This window comes from Vanacampus margaritifer, chromosome 8 (assembly GCF_051991255.1).
Source record: "Vanacampus margaritifer isolate UIUO_Vmar chromosome 8, RoL_Vmar_1.0, whole genome shotgun sequence".
Lineage (NCBI taxonomy): Eukaryota > Metazoa > Chordata > Actinopteri > Syngnathiformes > Syngnathidae > Vanacampus > Vanacampus margaritifer.
In genome coordinates, this window is record NC_135439.1 from 9,464,377 (window position 1) to 9,490,324 (window position 25,948).

Sequence of the window (25,948 nt, forward strand, 5' to 3'; positions counted from 1 at the left end):
CCGAACCCTAACCCTAACCCTAACCCTAACCCTAAACCCTAACCCTAACCCTAACCCTAACCCTAAAACCTAACCCTAACATTAAACCCTAACCCTAACCCTAGCCCTAAACCCTAAACCCTAACCCTAAAACCTAACCCTAACCCTAACCCTAGCCCTAGCCCTAATCCTAACCCTAACCCTAACCCTAACCCTAGACCTAAACCCTAACCCTAACCCTAAACCCTAACCCTAACCCTAAAACCTAACCCTAACATTAAACCCTAATATTATTATTATAATTATCTTAAGTTTAATTTTATTTTATGAATTGATTAGAGGTATTGATTTGTACAAGGATTTATATTTTATTATTAGGGATGAAAATTATTATTATTAGAAATGAAAAATTAGAAGAGAAAATTGCCATTAATTTAAAAAATGCTGCACTGGGATATATAGATCTTTCTTTAAAATTGTCTGTCATTGTTTTGTTTTGCTTTTTTTTTTTAATTTTTTTTTTACAGTTGTATATAGCAAAACTAACAGTGGTAATGGTACTTGGTATCAAGAGTTCAGTTCTCGTAATTGTACGTCTGGCAAAGAAAGTGGTATCAAACAGTTAGTTTTTATGTTTCATGTTTTCATGTATATTTGTGTTTAGCTTCTTTCGACTTTTTTATATAAATAGTTTATGTTTATTTTATATGTATCCCTCTCATTTAATACACATATTTTTCAAAGTGTCTCTTGTATCTTGTTGCCATAAAAAGTTACTCAAGCAGTGCTTTGTCTTTTATCCCTCCCCCCCCAAAAATCTCTTTGCACAAGTTACAGAAAGTAAAAACTTGGCACCGAGAGACAAAATTGTTACACTGAATAAGATCAAACAGTGCTTGTTTGGATTCATACATTTTGATCTTGAATTTCTTTTGAAATAAGTAATTGACACTAGGAAACAAATCTATTTCATTACCACAATGATAGGGGGAAATTAATTAATTAATTTGTGTTGCAGCAAATTTTGAACCCAGTGACCTTTAATAACACTTTAAATTCTGCGTGGCAACCGTTGCATTTGGGTCATGTGAGTCTTCTGAAGGTTAAGAAGTAGATGCTGGCCTCTGCCTATGGATTAGATGATCCACTGCTGCTGGAGCGCTTTCAAGGTCTAATTGAGGACAAGCTGAGGACGCTGTGGAAGGAGTGAAGGCAGAGCCGGCAGCTGATGAGGTCTTTGTGTGTCCTTGCATGGCTTCGGTTCTGTTTTCTCACATAACCTCACAAGTGAATGGTTTGTTTATAAGGGGAAGTGTTTTTCTTTATGGACAAAAGACAACACGTAGTTATAGTGAGTGTAAAGGACAGCGGGTTTATTTGCCAAATTTATGACAATTCCGGAACTCTTATTTTCTAACTTCCTGTTGAGTGGAAGTTTTATTTTGAAGGATCGTAGAAAGGGATAACGGCATATGACGGAAAATTGACAGTGCATATTGAGACGTTTGAAGAGACGACAAATTCCACAGTTAAAACATACTTAGTCCGGTTAAAGTGGCAACAAGGTAAAGAAATGTGCTTGTCTCTCAACAGATTTACATTTGTGATTACATTTTGAGTTCAATTAACCACCCTCTATCTGTGTGGATGTAATGTGAACATGTATGACTGACTGATGGCGACATTTGTGTTATTTGCCAGCTCTTAGGTTTGCCACAGAAATGAAAAAAAGAAACTTCAGACCACCAGTAAAGCTTTAATTTAATTTCAACCGACGCCTTAGTGAGGATAATAAAGTTGGTTTATAAGTCACAGCCTATGGCAATCCTCACATGCCCTGCAAGTAGCAAGGTGATGCCAACATCATGAAAAAAAAAATACTGCAAAGAGCACCTTAATCTGTTGGGAATAAAAAATATATCTTGCAATGATTTGGAGACTGAACTGCTTCTTTTAAATGGGTTTACAAGTGTTTTATTGCATGTGTAGGGTAAAAAGGATTAGCAAACAGTTTACATTTGTTTACAAACTGAGAGCAGTTAAATATAAGGAAGGTTCATTCGGGTTGGTAAAAATCCATCTTAAAGAGTCAGATGTAGCCGATGATGTCGTTGCATATTATGGGCTGTCGACTGCCCGTCTTCATGAGTGCGGTGAAGTGGTAGAAGTCCGAGTCGAGCGCGTGCAGGCCCGTGTGCGACTGGTGGAAGAAAGGTTTGAGCGACTGGAGTCCCACAGGGCAGGACAACCGTTTGGGCACCTCAGCGGCCCTGCTCCCTCGAGCGGACTCTGCCGGTTTCTGCCTCATCTCCACACTTTTGGACATTCCGGCCAGTCGTCGCTTCATGTTGACTAGGATGTCCTTGGCGAGACGCCGGCCGGCGCTTGGTTTGAGTTCTGCAGGTTCTGGACACTCTGGTAGGTCCATCCAGTTCTTAATTAGGTCCGCAAAGCTGTTGTCCCCCAGAACCAGAGGCTGTCGGTTCCTGCTTCTGCTTAGCAAGGCTGTAGTCCAGTCCTCTGGGTCGCTGGCCTCAAAGGAGGTCCAGCGCTCTAAGCAAGCGTCCGAGGTGGATTTGGGTCGAATCCGACCCGAAGGTCCCGTGTTTGTTCGGAGGCAAGCGGAAGAGGAAACCCGCACGTTTCTTGTCCTTCTCAGAACAACACCTTCATCGTGCCAGGAGGCCTCTGAGTAGCCCGAGTCAAAATCCAAACTCTTCTCACTGTTAGGCGAACCTTGAGCCAAGCGCTCGTTGGGTTCTTCTTCTTCTTCCTCCAGCGGGTTGGCCAAACAGCACGCCGAGTCGTAGGTGCTGGCCTCGCTGGCTTGGGACACGCGTTGGTTCAAGAGTCGCTCTTGCTGGATCTTCTGCTTGCAGAGGCGGGTCACGGCGAAGGAGCGGTCGCACGGCTCGCTGAGCGGTCTCGGCCTGCCCGGCCGCTTCAGGTCCTGCAGGGAGCGCATCGCCTTCTGCACGCTGTTCTGGAAAGAGTCGCTGGAATCTCCCATACACAGCTGGAGAAGCAAACGGAGACAAACACAATCAGATGAAGAAGGACAACAACAACCGGGTCCGAAGCACATCCCATCGCGAGGTGAGACCTGAACGCTTCCTTGTGTTGTTTCTGAGCCGGCGGGATTGTTAGCAGCTGAGATCACCGGTCTCCGCCAGCGTGCAAAAACATTCCCGACAAACCTCCGGGCGGCCATCGGCGCGTCAAGCGGTGCGAGCCACACAAAAAAGTCAGAGAGCAGGATGCACATTTGAAATGGGGAGAACGATTCCTGCTTCCTCTGGCGGGAGAGGAAATTTAGAAGGGGGGGACGTGAAGCTGGGTCGTACGTATCCTCTCACAGAGGATGTTGTTTGCTGCGGATTACTGCGTGAATCAAACATTGTGGATTTGCACTCTGAATCACGATGAAGTGTTCAGAGTCAGTCAAACGGAAATCCACGTGATGCAACATCACACATGAATCATATCATTGATAGAAATTACAAACAGGGCTGGACTGGCTAGCTAGCATACATGGCAGAAACCCGGTGGGCCGGTCTCTTTGTTTAGGGAAGTTCAATTGTGTGATGTTCTTCTACCTTTATTTTTGTTATTATATCATTTTATTATTCAGGGACAGTGAGATACTTTTAGTTGATGTTGATTATGGTTAACTTCCACATTTCTTGACCGATTCCAGTCGTTTGAATTTTAAACTGTTCAGCTCATTTACAAGAGTCAGCAGTCCCATTCAAAATTTCCGCGGGAATTTTTCTAGTTATAATTTGTCCTTCAACTACTTCTACATTTCTCGACTGATTCAAACCATTTCAATTCAACATGCTCCAAAAATTAACGCTTTACGGGCCATTGTTTTTCTCATTCCTAATTTTCACCGTTTTCAAACAGTTCAAAACTTTTCACCTCAAAAATACCCATTCATTTGTCCTTCAACTACTTCTACATTTCTTGACCGATTCAAACCGTTCCACCTTCAACATGTCCCAAAAATTAACGCTTCACGGGCTATTGTTTTTCTCAGTCCTTACTTTCACCGTTTTCCCACAATTCAACACTTTTCACCTCAAAAATCCCTATTCATTTCGAATGGGACATTCAAAAATTCACTCCTTTTCAAAATTCAAACTGTTCAGATCATTCCATTCACCTTGGGATCAATTGTCAGCACTCCTCCTATTCTCACATAGAAAACATTTTCCTCTAAATATATATAATATTTTATAGAACTTTTCTTATGGTACGAGCTTGGGTTAGGGTTAGGAAATAATTTAGGACCAATATACCATTCACTATCATTTTTCCAATATCATAATATAATCGAAATCATTCAATACCATTTGGCATAAGTCCATATTTTCCAACAACATTACACCTCATTCTATGATTATACATTTCTACATTTTTTTCATTCAACATTTCAGCATTCACCCGCATTTTATCCAGAAATTGCTTCGTCTAGTTACAGTATTAATTCCCTCCATTTTACCCCAAGAAACCGGCCCACAATTTAGAGTGAGCAGCCCATTGATCCGTTTACAATATAGACAGGCATCAAACTGAACCAATCAGCATCAATAACAGCAAAATACTAAATACAAAATATTTCTCTCAAGCCATATGGAACATATGTCAGTTGACAAAAGGCAAGATCATTTTCCGGGAGCACATTTACAATACCAGCACAAGAGTGTCGGCAAATATGCTTTTACTAAGAAAACAATGATCCGTTTTGGCTTACACAGTCAGACATATATACATTTAAGACTATGATAATAACCATGTGATTATTATTGTGGTTTGTCACATGTAGTGGTGGAGACATCATACTGACAGCTCTTTTGGTTATTTAGCTACACGAGAAGGTCAAGTAATGAGAAACAGCCCCACGTCTGATGTCGCGCCGTCAGCCACCATAATAAACATAAATGAATACCTCTGACGATGTCAATCAAAAGTGAACATTACTCTCTTTGTGAATGTGCATCTCTCGTACTGGATGATAAAAAGAAGGAAAATGGTCTTCGACGCCTTTGAGTGTTTCGCCTTCAGAGACTCCATATGACATGATGTTATCACAGCTGTGAGTTCTGAACCATTTGGGACCACTCGCCTCCCCCCTCCCCATCATTCTCCATCTCCCACTCCTCCCCAAACTTATCCTCAGTGGGGCGGCATTGACACACTGGGCCACCGTGTCAAAACTTTCTCCTCGGCTGCCTTCATACAACACACAATTGATTTGTCCACTTGTGGACTCTCAGTAAGAGTTGTTAGTTTTCCCTTGGGCTGGTGGCCACAATGATTTACTACTAATATGTTACAGTCAAGTCAAGATACTATTGGTGCATGCAAGAAAAAGTGGTAAATAAACTTACCATTGCTTGTAAGTGTCTGCGGTGAAGTTAAAACTTTCGATGTGTCCTACAAAACAAATACAAAACCAACGATGAACAACTGATTACATTTTATTAGAGTTTTCTCTATAATATATGCATTAATTGATCAAATATGCAGAACTAACCTTGGCATTTGGTCCAACTCCCACATAGATTTCACTTGTGATGATGTTGTGGCTGCTGAGTTCTCACTCTTGTGATCAACATGACGGCTGACAGCTCACTTTGTAGAGGCCGAAGTGTTTGGTCTCAACCAATGAGCAGCCAAACTCTCCGCCAATAGCGTGGCGCCTCAAACAAAGCCCCGCCTCCCAAAAAATGTGTCATCATTTTAAGAGTTTTTTAGCAGTCACAAGCGAGGATGAATGTAAGAAATATGATGTCAAATATGTATTGCAAATTATAGTAAGTAAAATTCAGATATATGTGATGTGTATTAATTATCAGTAAATTGATCAAATCAAATCACTTACGGTCCATTTTATTCTTTTATCCAGCTCACTGAGCATGTATAATAAATGTCCTGTAATCCCCCCCCCCTTACACACACACTATATTTAGGTTTATTATGCTTATTATTAGTAAGTAGTTATTTTCATTTTTCTGAATATATAATTTGTTATTATATTAAATGTAAATATGTCGGTTGCTTACCATATACATTTGTCACTTTTGTATTTATTTGATTAAAATAGTAGTTTCTAATAATTTGATTTATTACAAATAATAGAAGTTAAAATGAGAATGACTGATTTTATTATTATTATTAATATATCTGATATTTTTTTTCTCCTCATCAATTACTGGTCACTCTTGACGTTTGAAAAATCAAACGTGCGGCGGTTGAGCACCAAAGTTTCCCCATGCAACTGTGCTGGATAGGAACTGCAGTGCACCCACAGCAGAAGGCGCCACCTGGTGGCTGCGTCTGGGTATAACTTTCTTACTGCATAAAGTATTAGCATCTTTTGATTGTGCCTGAATACAAACACTTCACGCACCTTTTCTCATGACGAAAACCATTCACCATTATTTGCTTTCCCGGCTTTTTTAGAATTGCATACAAGACATTTGACCACGGTACACATTCTATCTCATTTACACGTGAGAAATGGTAGCACCTTGTGTTATAGACTGGAAGCTGATGCAAATGAACTCATTCAAGTCAAGAAAATAATTAAGCATCATCCAACAGGTCTAAATATTTACATGCAGTGCACTCGAATGAACGAATTCTTGTTTGTTGTTGTCAAATAGTTTCAAGCGACAAAACATTTTTTCAAATGTTCATAAATGAAAGTACGATTCTCAACAAGTGAATATTTGGGGGTGGGGGGTGGGGAGCGGGGGAATCTGAAACAAAAACAAATTTTGCAGTTACATTCAATTATTAGAACTCCACAGTATTTCGTTTTTATCCCCCCAAATAAAAAACTTTGATCAGCACCTGTTGATTTTTAAAATGTCCTAAATAAAAATATGACATTTTTGGGACAAAAAGACTCAGCTCACAGGACCAAACTTTTATTTACATTTACCAAGTGACTTGATTTGTACTTTAATATCAACAAACAAGTACTGCATCATCCTTCAGACTGTGTGCTTGGATGCATGGTAAGCTATGGATACAGAGTAGAAATAGCCCTAATTGACACTGTGAACAACAAATATGAAGATACACGTGTAAACACATATCAAGGCACAAACATAAAGTCAAAATTATAGACTGGGAGCGAAACAAAATGTACACAACAATCTACAGTAGGTTAGCAACAGACATTATTTAAAACCTCACAGTTTGTGTTAAACAAGTAACGAGTGTGAGTGGGTGCAGGCTAATTAATGGAATGTCATGCAGGAGAATACCGTGATCATTATTGATTGTGAATGACGTACAAAAATGATTTTTTTTTCCCGCCACACAGCCATCCACATTTTAACAGTTAGTTGTTAACATGAGTTGATGTGATATAAAATCTTGTCTTTTAATAACATCAAGGGCAAAATCAACAGTGATATAAAATCTTGTCTTTTAATAACATCAAGGGCAAAATCAACATCTTAAAAAAAAGAAAAGTCATTGGTGAATAAAAATGGTAACTTAAATCATAATTACCACAAGCTCTTGATGGATGAGAGATATCCTTTGTGCATTTTACATGCATTCCAACAATTCAATTAAAGCCAACTCATTTTTCCCACATGAGTGGCTGCTAAATTATTCGCATCCAATTTGGGCCTTCAAACATTCATTAGGAGGAGTATAAAGAGGAAACGAGGTGTGGCAACTTTGTATGCAGGACCAGCGTTACACAGAGGAGGAGATGGTCGCCAATCATTGATTGTTGAAGCCCCTTCAAGGTTTCCCCTCTTGTAGGAATTACGTCTGACACGGTTTTCATTATGAAAAGCAGTAATCGTCACATGGCTGCTGCAGTTTCTCATGCAGTGTGTACGCCTGCCGCAAAACACAAACACAGTACAGGTCAGTGAACTGACTTAGACTTTTTGCAGCATTTATATACAACACTTTAAATTCCACGCATTCATTACTTGAGTATAACCTAATGCAGTGGTTCTTTCAAAACAAAGTACATAAACATATATTTTCAATAACGGTTTTATTCCTAAAAAAGTACATTTAATATTCTTTTAAAGCCAGAGTGCCATTTGGTAGGTTGAACATTAACATTGCATTTAAATACAGGAAAAGGAAAAATTGTAAATAAATAATGATTCAATTCAAATGTATTTCTAAATGTTAATACAAATGAACTGTTCTTAGCAAATGTACTGTACTCGATAAAAAAAAAGAAGAAAATTAAAGCCGCTGCAGCATAATGCAGTTTGAGCATTTAATTCAGTGATTCTTTTCTCCACCAGTAGGGGGAGCCTGCAAACCACAGCGCACTGAGAATCGCTGTAATTTAAAAGAAGAAGAAAACGTTGAAGTAATATGTGGGCATCACAAAACTGGCAACATTTTTGCTTCAGGCACACATCTGATTTTTAAATCAAACAGATGGGCTAGGTTATTCGTAGATGAAATAAATAATTACTATTTGTTTGAAAATGATGTAAAATAAAATTGTCATTAATTATTTATTTATCCTTTCGGACATGTTACAACACCTCTAACACAACATTTACGACGTCGCAACATCCGAAAAGAAGTTCAAAACCAAAATAATGAATTCTTCTTCTTAATTTGACGGTAGATAGTTCACTGCATGTATGAAAAATGACCAACTAGCCTCCCAAAATATCTTAAAAGCAGTGATGGACAAATGAAGCTTCATGAAGCACTTGCAATGCTTTTTTGACGCCTCAAGATGGCACTCTTGGTTTAAACTTCAATTTAATTCAATTCCATTGGAGCTTCAAACCAAGAGCACCATCCAGAGGAGTAAATATATGGAATTGCTTCACGAAGCTTCATTTTCCTATCACCACTTAAAAGGCTTAAAAGCACTGTAAAATCTCTGACCCTTCAGAAAAGGCCGCAGTCCTTCAGGTTGTTCTTGATGATGACATCAGTGACGGCGTCGAAGACGAACTGCACGTTCTTGGTGTCGGTGGCACACGTGAAGTGGGTGTAGATCTCCTTGTTGTCCTTCTTCTTGTTCAGGTCCTCAAACTTGGTCTGGATGTAACTTGCTGCTTCGTCAAACTTGTTGGCCCCTGGGAAGAAGATGATTTTTTTTTTTATCTGTTGAAGCCATATTTTCTAAGAATGTTACATTAAATTGACTGCAATCGAGGTACACATCAAAACTGTCCAAAATGGCGTCTAGTGTCAGCTCTTCAGCAAATCCAATCTTCAACCCAAATAATGAACCCAATCTTGGGTAAAAGTAACTCAATCTGCTCAACAGTCACGGCTATCCAGCAAGTGGGCTTGGAAAGCAATCCAGCATTTTTTCATGTGTAATCATTGCCATAGTATCCATTTTTATCACAGCTTTTTAACTTTAAATCAATATTAAAAATGGAAGTAGCCCATTCCAGTCCTCATTGGCTCAATTACAACAGACTTGCTTTTTTTTTTAAATTTTTATTTTTATTTTTAACTATATTAAAATGTGGATTCCGGGGTGAGACCAGTTCTAACTTGTACCTGTGTACTCTGGGAAGCAGATGGCGAGGGGGCTACGGGTGATCTTCTCCTCAAAGAGGTCCTTCTTGTTGAGAAAGAGGATGATGGAGGTCTCGGTGAACCACTTGTTGTTGCAAATGGAGTCGAACAGCTTCATGCTTTCGTGCATGCGATTCTAAAAGAAAAGTCACCGATTGATCAGAAAATGAATATCTCGAATCAATGCAAAATATTCTGTGTGGGCCAAGATATTTATTCTTCCCAGGTAGATTTTGTGTAAGAGCATTTTACTTGCTTTAAATATTTTATCCTTCGTAATAAAATCTCTGTAGATTGAATTCCAAGATTTGTTTCTAAATACATTAAACATGTTTTAAGATAATTTCTGAAAACGTGCAAATCTCAATGTACATGGGTTAGCTAGGTAGCACTGAATTGTGGCGATATAGCATTAAACTGTTTTTCAATATTTCATTTTTCCCGGCATGCTGGGCATCTCACATAAGTCACGCCTATCCTACAATATAAGAAATTAAGAACACATCAGAGTGCAGCGCAAAGGCAAGTTACTTAGTCTAGTAAGTTCTTAACTAGGCCCCTTTCTACCACTACAGCATCCAGTTGGCTAGCTAGCTAAGATAAACCTACACTCTGGATGCCACAATTTATGAGCCAGCTGCCCTTCCGACGGCTAAATGGAGCCCTGGAAGCCTGTTAGCTTGCGAGCTAGTTGGTGGCTAGCACCTCTTATTGCGGCGTGGTAACTTTAAGTGGATATATTTTCATGTAGGGATGTGTAGGCATAAAAATATAGTTGACAAAATAGCATTTATTTTTCATTGGAGCATGGTTTTACTTTTTGGCTATCTATGTTAGCTTGTTTTTAATAAGTATTCCCAAGTCAAACGTTCCTGCTGTATTGGCAGAAAAGTCAAGATCGAGTCATTACGTTTTTGCAGTGTGCCACCAGGGGGAGCTGTTGTTTAATATTTCAAATGCAAGGACTGAGTTGCATTGGGGCTTGTCAAAGCATTAAACTTATAACCTGTTCAAATAATTGGGGTCACATGGTTCAAGCCACTTTGGATTTGCACACTCAATTAGTTGAACAGCAAAATGGATTGTGCAATCATAAGAAGACGTGTTAAAAGCCCTGTAATGACAAGTGAGTAACGTTCATCATGGGAGTAGATGAACATGCCACAGCAGGATGGTGCGCCATCCTCACCATCTCCTCATCCTCGGCCAGCACCAGGTCGTACGCGCTGAGGGCAACGCAGAAGATAATGGCCGTGACGCCTTCGAAACAGTGGATCCACTTCTTCCTCTCGGAGCGCTGGCCTCCCACGTCGAACATCCTGCAAGGGAGAGATGACGCAGAGGAGACACGAGTGCGTTAATGTGTGTACAAGGTGGAGGCAGACAGAGCCAAGTGGTACTAAAAGACACAAAGAGAGAAAGTTCAGGTGAAATTCAATCCCTGGATGTACATTAACATTTTATGAGCTTGCTTTTGGAAGTGAAGGAGGCGGAAATGCATCTGATTGGGCAATCAGTAACAGACACTCTGCAAAACCCTTTAGAAAAGATTGAGAGCTTTCTCTCCTCTTTTTAAACCAATGACGAAAAGACAGAACTATATTTAAAAAAAAGAAAAGAAAAGTTTATTGATTCCTTCATGTATTATTTAGGTCAAATACTGAGGGCAGAAGGTAAGCATGTGATAAGGGAGCAAATCACACCAGGCTGCTTTTCACTGTTTTATTGCCTTCACCACTTGCAATACGTATTCCCACCACTAGCTGGCGCCCCACAAAATCACCAACAGATCAAAGACGTTGGATGTTTCTGTTTCTGTCCCCTACATTTTCATGGAAAAGGCATAGCGAATGTTTGTTTTTTTTGAAGAATTTATTCAGCTTAATTTTTTTCTCTCCAGCGGATTTCAATGGCTGACATATTTATATTTTTTGGAAGCTATTCTCTGGTTTTTGCTGTTGTTGTGCTTAGGTTGAAGCAGTATAATATCTCACTTACCCCTAATATTTTTTACTTTGTGTCATTTTTAACCAACCGGTTCATTTAAAACTGATATTTAAATGTATTTGAAATTTAGCTTTGAAATGTGTCAGCTAACCCAGTTATTGAGAATATTAATAATAGCTTCTTCTTCTTCTTTTTGTTTTTCTTCTTCTTCTTTTTGTTTTTGTTCTTCTTTTTCTTTTTCACCACCACAATACCAGTTTGGGTTAAAAGATGGTTTTGACCGTTTTCAAGTACAAGTCCAAAACAATACAGCAAACAGAGGTGGCAAATCCAGGTCCAGAAAGTAAAAACCCTGCCACAGTTTTGCTTTAGCCCCTTGTGCTAGCTAACGAGCTCTCTCGCTAGCTCCCCGCGTGCTCGGTTACTTGCTAGGGAGCTAGCTAGTTAGCACAAGGAGCTAAAGCCAATATTGCGTAAACCTTGTGAATGACCGCTAAAGTTTCTTTAAAAGGGGCAACTGCACATTGTTCTCATCTATATGCACTTACATAAGGGTTAACACAGGCCCATTTATCAAATGTTTGAACACATAAACCTCCGCTGTCCATACATCCTCTGTAAGCAGCGTCAGTCCATTAGTGTCCCACACAAGTGCTCTAGTCGTGTTTTATGCGTTGCATAAAAATCTGTTTTTATAGACCGACAAATGGAGTGTGGGGGTGAGGAACTCATTTATTTACTCTCTGTGTAATCATAATAATTACACTTTTAATTGCTGTTTTAATTTGGCCACGTTGCGCATTTCAAGGTTCTATTAATGTTGAAATGAGCACTTTCTGCTCAATGAGTCGAATGGCTTTGTTTAAGAGCAGGTGAGGGCCGATGTGTTGTGTTTTTAGCGCGAGTGGGTGCGAGTGGAGTTCTGTTTTGACTGCAGGATTATCAGCGCCCTTACTTGAAGTGCAGCTCTTTGAACGTGAAGTGAGTCTCCACGATGCCAGTGGTCTTGACGCGGGTTCGCAGCACATCCTGCTGGGTGGGGATGTAATCCGCTTTGGCTATCCTCTCCAGATCGTTCAGGTAACTACAAAGAGGGTGAGAAGCGACATCATCAAGACAGGGAACACTCAAAATGATGCACTTATTTGACACATAGTAGATTTTTGCCGTTTCTTATGTTAGGGGGACACTGAATCGGGTCGGTCCAGCATTGGCCCCACTTATTTTCCTTTTGGTCAGGGTATCCAGTCCTTTTTGTTTGTTTGTTTAAACTTATTTTTGACTGGACTAAATAAAGCTTGTGGTGTTTGACCTCACTCCTTTTTTTTTTTTTGGTGTTCTTATATGTTGCGGTCTCTTAAAGAGGCCAAAATATATTAGGGGTCTCGTCTGGGAACCTGTTTGCTAGCTGTGGTGTGATTTTTTTTTTAGGCATTCTGTCGCAACGACTGGATAATTTTCTGATGCTTTTAGTTTTTTTTTTAAAGTTTTTTTAATTAGTTTTACGGTATTGGAAACTGTGCAAAGTTTTCGCTCTGTCTACTGGTGCGTAATCTGGCCTGTAGATAAGAGGTTACTTTTGACACTTTTTTTTTTAAATATATTTATTTTATGATTTTTGTAATATAATTTTTTTAACATAATATCAGTGTCACATTCTAATTATGATTTTTTATTTTTTATTTTTTTACTGATTTTGTTTTTCCAATTTATTTATTTATTTATTTAAGAGGGAACATTGTAACATCTGAATTGAGTACTTTTATTAAAGTACAATTTTACACAAAAAAAAGGGAAAATTAAACATTTGGAAAATTAAGTTATTTTTTCCTAGAATGAAGGTTTTTGGGGAAAAAATGTCATACTATAATAAGAATAATGTACTATTATTATTAGTGATATATATATAACCAAGCATGTTTTTAGAAATAAGTTGCAAAATTAGAAACATTTCTAGCATTGCAAGAAAAACTAATAGTATTTTTAAAGAAAGAAATTCTTTGCTTGTCAAATGATTACGTTGACTGTTCACCACAAATGATTTGCACCCTTTAGAAAAAAAGAAGTCAATTTTACTTTAAAGAGATTCTTGACTCATTGAGCCATTTTCAGCAGTAAAAAGTTCATATTTTGTACAGAATTAATTTGATAACTCCATTATTTTTCATGTACAATTAATGTCTTTAAAAAAAAATTTTCCACTTGCTGTCGACTGAAGATGACATCATCACCTGCGCTGAGAAAGTAGGTAACGACCAATCATGGCTCAGTTTGCTGACCAAACCCAGAAAACAGGTGAGCCATGATTGGTCGTTACCTACTTCCTTCAGTCAACAGTAGGTGGCGGAATTTGTTTTTAAAGGTATTAATTGTACATGAAAAATAAAGAAGGCAGCAAATTAATTCTGGACAAAATATGAACTTTTTACTGCTGAAAATGGGTCAATGAGTCAAGTATCCATTTAAAACACAGACTCATCTGCTCTTGCTTTATTTCCTCTTACTTCCTTGTTTTACACATACGCCAAGTCCAGTAAATTTGGGTTAGACAATCGTCTATACTATCATTGGCATCTTTCATTTCGGTTTCTTTGAATGCTTCAGATGCATGACTCATTACATTACACTACATTGGCAACATTTGAGGTGGTATTTGTTAAGTCAGTGGAGGATTCTTTTGAACAGGAGAGCCTGAATCAGATGATGGATGAGTCCAAACACAAGCCAAACAAAGCCTGAAGCGCTTCTCAGGGGAGATGCCACCTGCTCCACCGAGGAGCGAATGTTCAGTCAGCACAGCATAAAACACTCCCAACGCTGCAATTTTTCACTCTTTCCAGAAAATGGCAGTGTTGTTTTTTGAAGGTCGGCAGCTCTCAATGAAGGGAATTCTCTCTCGCTGCAAAAACTTCAATTGGGAGTGTGTGTGTGTGTGTGTGTGTATAAATGGCTCATGGATGTTGAAATTCGAATCAAAGGACGTAAAATTGATTTGCCTGAAAACATAATGCGGCTAAACCTCTTGCATCATTGATTCAGGACTCGGCTTCTGTATATGTCATTTGTACTGCTGATTTTGCTTGTCTGTACTACAACAGCATCGCATTAGAAATCCTTAGCCAGAAACAATGGCTTAGTTCACACACGATAAGCAGTATAGGAAATGGATGGATGGATGGTGATTACAGCTCCTGCAGTGGCGCAAAGAGGAGGGGGTGGTCATGTGACTTGATGGCAATAGATGCGGAGAGTTTGTTTTCTAGCGCTTGCCAGGTAGAAATTCTCATAGGACCATTTTCAAACAAGCAACCAACTGATTTTCAAGGATCAAGTCAAGAATAGCCGCTGGTGCAGTATGGCACAAACAATAACAAAATAAACAGATAAATAGCACATTTGTAATCATAACATAGCTACCATGTAAAAGGCTCAGGGACTCAACATGAAACCAAGCTAACAGTTAGCCTAGTTAACGGCGAGTAGTTAACCTGAACTCAAAACAGCCAATTCTACACGCTAATTCGCAGACTCCCACGTCACTCACCAGACAACTCGCCAGACTCAACAGACAAGCTAACAGTTAGCCGGTTTACTACCAGCAGCTAACCTGAACTCAAAACAGCTAACTCTACACGCTAATTCGCCGACTCCCACGTCACACACCAGACAACTCACCAGACTCAACAGACAAGCTAACAGTTAGCCGGTTTACTACCAGCAGCCAACCCGAACTCAAAACAGCTAACTCTACACGCTAATTCACCGACTCCTGCATCACTCACCAGACAACTCACCAGACTCAACAGACAAGCTAACAGTTAGCCGGTTTACTACCAGCAACCAACCCGAACTCAAAACAGCTAACTCTACACGCTAATTCACCGACTCCCGCATCACTCACCAGACTCAACAGACAAGCTAACAGTTAGCCAGTTTACTACCAGCAGCTAACCCGAACTCAAAACAGCTAACTCTACACGCTAATTCGCCGACTCCCATGTCACACACCAGACAACTCCCCAGACTCATCTCAACAGACAAGGTAACGGTTAGCCGGTTAACTACAAGCAACTAACCTGAACACAAAACAGCAAATTCTGCACGCTAATTCGCCGACTCCCACGTCACTCCCCGGACAACTCGCCAGATTCAACAGACAATCTAACAGTTAGCCGATTAACTTCCAACAGCTAACCTGAACTCAAAACAGCCAACTCTACACTCTTATTCGCCGGCTCCCACGTCACTCACCCACCTTTTCAAGCCACACACACTCAAAGTCACAGATAATATGGTGTGGAAAGTGAGGATGGCAAGTGGACAACAAAAATACATGCGCCTCAATGTACACATTTGGTTGTTTAATAATACAAAATAAATTTTCATGCAATTACTTCAAACTTTGTTTTATGCCAAATCAAGGACATGAAAGATTTGAAAAAAAACAAAACATCTTTAATTCATTCCTGTTAAGTCCTTTTCTGGTTTTGCCCGAGTCTCATTACGAGTCATTAAAGGGCCTTCTCATCTTGGAAACATTTTCCAGCAGGCTGTCAGTCAGCGAGCGAACGAAAGCGCATCTGTGTTTACAGCCCACCTCACTTACAGCAGCATTACATCATTAGCAACATCCTCACGGCCAGCTGCGAGCTCGTCTAACCCAGTCAGACGTTGTTTCGCTCAGAAAGTTGGATTATGAGCAGGCCTTGGATTTTAACGTAAATACAAATATATATATATATATATTTAAAAAAAAAACTTTACTCCTCCAGATGAAACTGAAATATTCTCACTGTCCAAATTCTTGGCAAAGAGATAAAAAAAAAAAAGATAAAATTAATTTCAATTTATTTGAATTCCACAACTACTAGCATCTTGGTTTGCATCAGTTCTAAACGTTGTCTCACCAAAAACATCATCTCATCTGATCAGCTGTAGCAAAATACGTACACTTTTAATAATAAAGTATTCAGTGATTCATCATCACGAGGGCCGTCTCTATTTTTATTTATTTTTTGCGATCCGGCAAGATGATCGCACTCATCTGCTTGCAATATTAAAGAATGAAACCGCAGGGAAGGCTAAATAATCAGGTAACAGATGATATCTCGCCAGTCTCGATGGCTCTCCGGGGAGGTCAAAGTAGCTTTTCCAGTACAGACAGAGCATATAAAAGAGGCGCCATTAGACCCATCGCGAAATCTGCAGAAATAGTATCAGCCGCATGTGACGCAAAACATTCAATCAATAAGCGCACAACAGTGCAAGCACAACAATACCACTTCCTCTTCCAATACAGTGCGAGATGAGGACAAAGAGCGCTTTTAAAAAGGATCTTCTCAATAAGTTGCATTTCCATTCATAGAGGTGGAATAAAAAATGAGACGGTATCACTAGCGAGCGGCGTTATTTCCCCGGATGGAAACGATTCCCACTCACTATGCCGCCGAGTCGTTCAGCTGGTATTCCCGCGAGCGAGAAAAGCAGCTCTGTATGCCGCCGTCGGCCCACAGTCGCAGGATGGCGTTGGCCAGGTCGTCGGGTAGGACGCCCTGCTCCTCGGCGGCGGCGGACAGAGCGAAGAGCTGCTGGGCGTCGTCCTGCACACAAACACCAACGGTCCAAATAACTGATTATTCTGATAGATTTGAAGAATTTGGTCCAGGTTGTGTTGATGTACAGCAACATTCCCAGGCAAGGTTGCAAAAGGTTGCAGATGTTCTCAAACAGTTTTAAAGGTCACAAACAGTTTTTCTTTTACAGCAAAATTACCAGGCAAGGTTGCAGATGTTTGCAAACAGTTTTAACGGTCACAAACAGTTATTTTACAACTAAATTCCCAGGCAAGGTTGCAAAAGGTTGCAGATGTTCTCAAACAGTTTTAAAGGTCACAAACAGTTTTTCTTTTACAGCAAAATTCCCAGGCAAGGTTGCAAAAGGTTGCAGATGTTCTCAAACTGTTTTAATGGTCTCAAACTGTTTTTCTTTTAAAGCAAAATTCCCAGGCAAGGTTGCAAAAGGTTACAGATGTTCTCAAACTGTTTTAATGGTCTCAAACAGTTTTTCTTTTACAACAAAATTCCCAGGCAAGGTTGCAAAAGGTTGCAGATGTTTGCAAACAGTTTTAAAGGTCACAAACAGTTTTTTTTTTTTTTACAACAAAATTCCCAGGCAAGGTTGCAGATGTTCGCAAACAGTTTTAACGGTCACAAACAGTTGTCGTTTTTTTGATGATGACAAGAAAAACTTTTCCATCTAATAATAATAAAAAAAAGATCAGATTTGTTCCTATTGCAAAAAAAAAAAGTCAAATCCCCGTCCCGCTCTAAAAAAAAGCTGTAGATCCAATTATAAAATGCCATAACTTGCTTTAAACTTGTAAAGTAGAAGATTTTCATCCAGCCATCCATCTTCTAAAGTGCTCATCCTCACTAGGGTCTGAATATGGTTGATTTCAGCCTATTCAATTATTACAATCGTCTCATAATCGTCCTTAGCCCCAAGTTGCCATGGAAACAGTACAAGGAGCATGACCGGCACTGGTTAATTGGTTTATTAGGCTTTAGCGGGGTTGTACGGGAAAAATAATCCATTTATTTTAATTTTTATGTCAACTAGCTGAACCTGAAAGCGATAAAAAAAAATATTTCAGTTGATGAGAAACATGAACAAATTGAATAATTTTGACCTTTAGTTGTGCAGACCTGCTAATGCTAACCACTAGCTCACCGTCCAGCCCATAAAACAAAACTGATGCGGCAAATATAAGCTGCCCGGACTGATTAACGAACGGTCTTGGCAGCTAGGCGGCTAAAACATTTCATTCTTCAGATTTGATTTCTAGTTGGCTGCTTAGGCAGCAATATAATGCCAATAATAACCATAGGAGCTGATGATTAACAACTGACAGTGGCTGTGAGCTGAGCACAGCAGAGGCAATAAATGTATGTGCTGGATTGCCGTGCGGCTTCATTTGCTGCTTTACGACAGCGATGACGTCCCTCAATCCTCTCTATTCCTCCTGGCATGATATGAACAATACTCCTCCATTCATAACAGCTGGCACGATGAACTAAAGCAATCATTCCTAGTGTCAGTGACGTCAGGGGAGGCAGAGCCACACCTGCATCATAACGAATAAACAAATTAAAATCAAATAAAAGGGATGCTTAAATTAACTTCTCAGTATTTAGTAACTACTCTGTATTTATACTGATTTTTTTTTTATTCCAATACATTTTCATAGTCAAAATTATCAGCTTCATTTCACCACCATCTCACTAACTGGGTTGAGGCGGCTTGTAATTAGCTTCTTGTCCATTATAATGCTTTTAGATATTTTTAATAACTCTAATTTTCCATAGGCAGACTAAAGTACTAGATTTTAAATGTTCCAAAATTGATTTTATTTAAATTAATTTATACTGTCTTCCCTTTGTTTGTGTGTGCCTTTATTGGAGGCGCTGTTCATGTTGTACCTGATTTAGCCACTTAGGGGCAGTGTGGTTCCAAGCGGTCTGATTCACTGTTAAGTTGTAGCCACATTAGAGAGTAGAAGGAAAAAGTCACAATCAAGTTATTCCAATAAAAGTTGTTGTTTTTTGCAGCGTGGAGCAGTTCTTTTGAGTGATAAAAGTGCCGCGAGTAGCGTACTAATTAGCATTGGCGAGTCAGACTGGAGTAGATCATTACGATTCCTTGAACATCTATAGATTGAAGCAAAAATATTTGTCAATGAAATCATTTTGAATCAAAAATCGTTCCTAATCGAAAATCGATTTTGAATCGAATCGCACACCCACAAATCAGAATTGAATCGAATCGTGAGACAAGATTCCCACCCCTACTATTCAATATTAGCGTCTTACATATTTAGCTTTACAGATATATATATATATTTTTTAAATAACTCAAGGTGAGGCAGACAGTTCTCTGCCTCACTGAAGTGGGCGTTCCAGAGCCTCACATCCGACACATAGCTAGCTAGCTAATTCAATTCTAAAATTGAGAGATTATGAGAACAACATTTGGAAGAAAAATAACCTAACTAGATGAGAGGCTAGCATGCCTCCCACACATTTCTTAGTTAGGGTGTTGACTGGCCTTCCTGTATGTTCCTTTATTGCTTCCCACATTCCAAGAACAGGATAAGCGGACATTGAAAACGGATGGATAGATAAACCAATTGTCTTCTTTCATTACAGCGCCCTCTGGTGGACATGGCGAGAAAAACTGGAGCATCTCGAGCAGGGGTGTCCAAAGTCACTGGGGGGGTGAGATGCCCACATTTCCCATCGTTGTGACACCCCTGAAAACTACTATGACTACGACTAATAACGTTGTTTCAAGTTAAAGTGGTGCAGCGGGTCCATTTTGCTTTAACGGCCACAGAATCTTGTAACAGCTTGAAAGTGAGACCCAAGGGACTCCCAAAGGCCGCTGCACACCGCGCGAAACGCTATGTTGATGTTGACGGCGGTGTATTTTTGCCCATTTGTGCGCCTTCATTTCACTAATAATTAGTTTGACTTGTGATCGTCCTGTGAGCGTATGTTAATTATGGCTGCGGCTAATTAAGCTGTCCTTTTGAAGCCCAAGTCCAAAGACTCCCAAACACAAAAATCATTAAGATAGTACAAATTGATGCGATATGTTGCCTGGAAAAGCTTCTGTAATGTTCAAAGCGGGAGCTGGGCTTTCAAACTGTCTCGGAGGAGATCCGGGAACGGAAGAAGGAAAATACTGGTCACAACATTAGGTACACCTGACTGTTATTTATCGCCACTTACATGAAACCAAAGATGGTTATAAAATTTATGGAAGTTTGATGCATTCAATAAAAAAAAAAAAAAAAGCTTTTTCCGCTAGTATGTCACCTCACACTGGACTTGATGAATGAAATGATAAATGACAGTAGTTAAAAAAAAAAAAGGAATATTCTAGGCCAACCAAAGCCTGAGGAATTCATTAGAATGTCAGCATGATGGATGCTGAGAAAGCACCTGGGCAATTAAATACAGTATGCTCTGCTAAACAAATTGCCAAACAATAGAAAAAACAAATAAAAATATTTACTGAGGTCGGTGGAAGAACTACAACTCGTCCTAATGTCAGTGAGTGACTTTGTTTACCCTAAGATATTGAGTGGTACATGTTGTTGCTATTGTATCAAATCAATGACATCATTTTTATTTTATTTTTTATTTTTTTTCTGGAGAGCTCAGTATTGTTCATTCTTTTTTTTTTTTTTTCCAATGACATCACTGATTAATCACTGTGGACTTATCTATCATCACAGAGGCGTCAACTACATAAAATCTGAAGCTGTTCAACATCTAATACAAATTTATTTATTTAAGTGTGCTTTGCTGTTTTTGGTTCAAATTGCATTGCTGGTTGAAATCTAAAATTACAGTTACTACCTTTTTTTCCTAATGGGAACATTAAGGCATCCATTTGAGGGGGAGGAGCCTCAAGATCAAGAAACAAAATAATGCTTGGCATCGATTGGAGGTGGAGGACATTTGAAGAAAATCTGTACGCATTATATCCAGATATGCAGACTACTATTCCGCGTTATATGTTTGTGGGTGATGTCTTACCACTCTGCCAGGGTTGCTGTAGTCTATCTTGAGGCTGACCATGGCTTTCACGATGGCCATGATGGACTGGATGGTGTTACTGTAAACCACAGCTCGGTATTGCTTACACTCGTCTTCCGAGTAGCCGTCTTCGTGGATGATCCTATACGGAGATGTGAAAAGGACATACACATTTTTAAAAAAGAAGAAGAAACATGCCATCTATAAGAATAGTATTATCAGTAGGGCCCGAGCAATATGAATTTTTAGAGGCAGAGGGGAAAAAAATTCTGCGGCTTATTCGCCACCATGGAGGAGATGATGACTGACTTTTAGGAGTGTTCTGCAGGTGCACCTATATGGAAGACCAAAGCTGCCAAAATAAAATAAAAATAAAAATAATGATAATAATAAATAAATAAATACAAATGGATTTAAAAAATGTAATTCTAAAATTAAATACAAAAAAATAAATATAAATGGAAATAAAAACAAAGAACTATTTATATATATATATATATATATATATATACAAAAATAAAAACTGAGAGTCAAAAAATAAAAATAAATGTAGAAATAAATACAAAAATAAATATATAAATAGAATTAAATATCAATCAATCAATCAATAAAAATGCTCTGCTCTCACATTTATTTGTATTTTATAAGGAAGCCTCGCCGGCTTAAATGGAGACTAGCTCCTGCAATGGACGACTATTTTGTCCACTTCCCTCTTCCATTGATTCTTCGCTGACTCGCTCACTCGACCGTTGAAAGGCAGTTTGCAACCCAAGACACGTTTAGGACCGCCCCCTCATTTGAATAGCATTTGGTCCTGACAGAGCGTCTGCAGCATGAAATAAATAAACCTGAGAGCAGAGCCTTTTTATTTATTGATTGATATTTCATTTTAATTTATATATTTATTTTTTGGTATTTATTTCCACATTTATTTTATTTTTTGAATCTCGGCTTTTATTTTTTAAGTTATTTATTTTGTTTTTACTTCCATTTATATTTTTTTGTATTTAATTTTTGAATTATATTTTTATATCCATTTTTCTTTTCACTTTTATTTATTTATTTATTTTGAATTTTGGCAGTTTTGGTCCTCCGTGTTGTGGCCATATCTGCTCTCACGCGTACTGCTCATCATTCAGCATGTCAGCGTGCTGCGTCGCGTGACGCGTAACATGCCGATCCCGCATCCCGAGTCCGATTTTATCGATGCCATTACCGTGCACCCGAACGAGGAATTCAACTGTCTGATGCCGAGATGGAATCTTTCAGACTAATGAATCAGACCGCAGAGGGAGAAGACGAGGTCGTAATCATATTAAGTCTCAAGTGAAAAGTGCCTGCTGCCTGACAAGCGCAGTCATTTCGCAGACACATAGCCTCATTTGGTAAAAAGGATCGTTTTAGAGGATTCGTCCGTGTGTGGTGTTATATAATTAGTTCCTGTTTGTTTCTAGAAGGCGGACGCAGATGTGCGCGTTTGTGATAAAAAATCATGCTTCAAAAAAGGTGACAGACTGTTCTTGCTCCAAGCTCATAAAAAATGGATCCGGTGCCCCGCTCGCCTCGAGGAATGTGAATAATTAAGCCGTTTAGGATCCTGCGTGTATTCGGATTGATGCACTGGCACAACATGGTCCTGCTGTTTTTGCGCTTGGAGTTAAAGCCAACAAGAGGCCACGCAATCCCTTTGAAACCACAAGAGCACATTTCCGTTATATGCATGGTTAGTGTAAATATTGAGCTACTATAGTGAGGATGTATCGGAGGATCATTGTAGCGAGTAGACAATTCTCGGTGGTCTTTTTGTTTTGTTTACTTTTCTTTTGGCACTCTTTAAAAAATACATCTGGATGTGGGAGAAAATGGCGGGCCGTCAAGTCCAATCAACATCAGCAAGTGAAAAGGATAATGATGAATTTTCAATTTAAAGGTTGAGTTCACAGTTTAAAAGATAAATCATTTATTATTGATATTATTATTATTATTATGACTTATAGTCAGTCATACATGAGACATATCTGAAAAAATTGTAATAATAAAATAATTGTGTCTCAAATTTAATCTGAGTGTTTTAGCAATCAAATATTTTGTTATTCGGATATCCTACTAAAAGTTCTATTGAATAATCAGTATTCAGATAAAAAAAAATATATTTTTTTTTTTTTGCTTGGTAAAAGGTAGGGCTAGGTTTAATAATAATAATAATAATAATAATAATCGATATCGAATTGATTTTCCTTTATGATCCTGATATCAATTCATTAAAACCATGAATTGATTATTTTAATATCTCTTTTTCCAATAAATTCATAAGAAAATTGAATTTTATAAAGGCCGAGTTTCTGTTGTTATAATATATATATATATTAATATTTTAAATTTATATTTACAATTATTTAATTAGAATTATGAAATTATATTCAACTCACTTTATGTTTTTTTTTTGGGTTTGACATCAGCAACAACAACAAAAGCAACACGTTACTTTTATTAATAAACTAAATAATTTAACCAGTTACTGCCTTTACGAAATTTAATTTGGAATTTAATGTCCTTGATAATTAAGAATCGTTGTTCCATAATTAGCCAATATCGGATTGAATTGAAGTGAATCGAATCAGGGGGGAAAAAAATAAATAAAAAAAATCGAAATCGAATCGAACCGAACTCTTGTGAATCGAAATCAAAACGATTAAGGAAATTACCCAGTCGTAGTAAAAGGTAAGTCAACCCCCTTCAAAATCTTTAAAAGAGCGTTTTCAACATACTTACTTCATCTGCTTTACGATGGTGCTTTTCCCAGACTCCCCAGCACCTGTTGGAAAATCAAAGATTCAAGTTTTTTTTTTTTAAATCAAACAAAAAAAAAGTTCAAACGGAAAGCAAGCAAGCAAGCCGAGCGTTGAACTGTCAGTGACATCACAAGAGCTCCTCTGGGTTGTCTGCTCTGTTGATGTTCTTCTTTGTGAGACGCATCAAGCGCACGTATAAGAGTGTGTGTTTGTTTCTCACTTGAGGGAAGAGAGACGTTTTTTGGGTTCATGCGTCGCTGGAGGGAAACTTTTGTTTGCAGGACTGCGGTAAAAATAGATTATTTTACAAAGTGTTGAGCGGTTGAAGCCAAAGGGGACACCGTGAAACCTTAGGACGTACGGTGGACCGTAATGGACAAAACAGTGAGTGATGCTTCCAACCTTGTGAGAAGAGTTTGTATCTTATTACCATCTCCGCTACTATTTACGTTAATAGGAAGTATGTGAGTAAATTAGGAGTATCAAAATTTGTGTGTTATTTTTTAATTAATTTAATTATTCAAACACGATTAATGACCGCTCCTTACTTGGAAAGCCTGTACTGGTTGAATTTCAGTCACAACGCATCAATAAATTTAATAATAATACATATAGTTTTGGGCTCGGGTCAAGTTGTACTTTACAATTTTAAAAATGTGCAGATTTTCACAAGTTACTTCATTTTAAAGATTAGAATAGCTCTTAATATGAAAAAAAAAAATGCACTGAGCTGTCACCAATGTCTTACAAATGATGCCATCTAGTGGCAGAAAAATGACCTCAACACAAATCAATATCACACTATTTTTTTACAGTACAGTACATCTTTTTCATTTTAACTCAATTTTATGAATTATTATGAAATTATTGTATCAATCAATTACTTAAAAATGCAGCCATATTTCTATTAGTTTAACATTCCCCCCCCACTTTTATGTTAACAAGAGTATGAAAATTGAAAAAAAAATATTGTACATTTTATTATACATTTAAAACAGATTTAAAATGTGTCATTAATCATCTAACTATTGAAGTCATGCGATTAATTACGATGAAATTTTTTAATTGTCTCACACCCCAAGAATAAATACAATAACATGTACAAAAATGTAACACGTATACAATTGCGTTAAAATGCAAGTCCCTATGAAGGTAAAATGAATATCTTCTAAATTTGACAAACCACAAATTTTAATGATTAGAAAAAAATTGCCCAGTATCTAAAATGAGACATTATGAAAAATCAAGCCATTCTCTCTGCTCTCAGATCTTGTGGGCGTGTCCCCTTTGAACCACGCCCCTCTCAATTGTCAAATGAGAATTTGCCGCATGAAAGCGGCCATGCCAGTCCGAAATCAGACTTTTCCACAAAAATTGTTTGTCTTTCTCTGCGTGACATGCGCAAACTTGTGATCGACAACGAGGTAAATAAATAAAATATCCATATATTATGAAAAATAAAGTCTACAGACCGATAATTTTTTATTTTTTTCCCGAACTGTAAGCCATTTGAAAATTGCAATCCAAATTCCATTTAAATTCAATTAATTGTTTAGTATATAATCTTTTTTTTTTTAGGTTGTAATATGAAAGCTTTATTCAGTCAGTTTACAGAGACAGAGTCAGTTTAATTTGAAAACTTAAATGAAATCAACAATCACTAGTTATTGTTTTTACAGTCTAGTATAAAGTAAAGACAGACATGTTTGATCTGTGTTGTTGTTGGCGAATAGCCGGCACCGTCATGCGCGCCACCAGGCATTTCCCCCGTCACGCCATCTTAACCCAGACGCCAACTAACATCAGGCCAGAGTGACGACGACTGAGCAAGCAGCAGAAGAAGCACTCGCTCCCTTCGCACTGTCGACGCTCATCACGGTCACGCCAACCGCCCCCCCCCCCCCCCCCCCCCCTCTAAGTGACACGATGTGGCATGCCAAGCTGCAGTAGCAGCGGCATGGGTGTCAACGCAAAGCCTGGGGTGGCTTTTTCTGTCCCATCAGCCGCCTTCCACGTCAGCCCGGAGGACCAACTAAATCTGTTCATTTATTGTCATTTTGTCATTGTCATTTTCCGAAG

At 38.5% G+C, this 25,948-nt stretch overlaps 2 protein-coding genes across 4 annotated transcripts in view; both read right to left on the reverse strand.

Annotated features, from left to right (window-relative positions):
• Nucleotides 1-1,355: 1,355 nt before the first annotated feature.
• Nucleotides 1,356-5,767, reverse strand: inka1b (inka box actin regulator 1b). The gene is made up of 3 exons (XM_077573401.1): nucleotides 5,519-5,767; nucleotides 5,373-5,418; nucleotides 1,356-2,995 (listed from the first exon to the last, which is right to left on the reverse strand). Exons 2-3 carry the CDS (start codon nucleotides 5,373-5,375, stop codon nucleotides 2,069-2,071), a joined length of 930 nt encoding a protein of 309 aa, XP_077429527.1. The 5' UTR covers nucleotides 5,376-5,418; nucleotides 5,519-5,767; the 3' UTR covers nucleotides 1,356-2,068.
• A 1,134-nt stretch (nucleotides 5,768-6,901) lies between these two features.
• The window catches only part of LOC144056667 (guanine nucleotide-binding protein G(i) subunit alpha-2), a 37,576-nt gene continuing 18,529 nt past the window's right edge, over nucleotides 6,902-25,948 (reverse strand). For all 3 annotated transcript variants that reach the window (XM_077573650.1, XM_077573649.1, XM_077573648.1), the window contains 8 exons: nucleotides 23,850-23,892; nucleotides 21,078-21,219; nucleotides 16,915-17,075; nucleotides 12,431-12,559; nucleotides 10,718-10,847; nucleotides 9,511-9,664; nucleotides 8,881-9,074; nucleotides 6,902-7,851 (listed from right to left, as the gene is read on the reverse strand). In XM_077573650.1, the coding sequence (XP_077429776.1) occupies nucleotides 8,884-9,074; nucleotides 9,511-9,664; nucleotides 10,718-10,847; nucleotides 12,431-12,559; nucleotides 16,915-17,075; nucleotides 21,078-21,219; nucleotides 23,850-23,892 (950 nt within the window). In that variant the 3' untranslated portion in view covers nucleotides 6,902-7,851; nucleotides 8,881-8,883. The remainder of the gene's footprint in view (nucleotides 7,852-8,880; nucleotides 9,075-9,510; nucleotides 9,665-10,717; nucleotides 10,848-12,430; nucleotides 12,560-16,914; nucleotides 17,076-21,077; nucleotides 21,220-23,849; nucleotides 23,893-25,948) is intronic.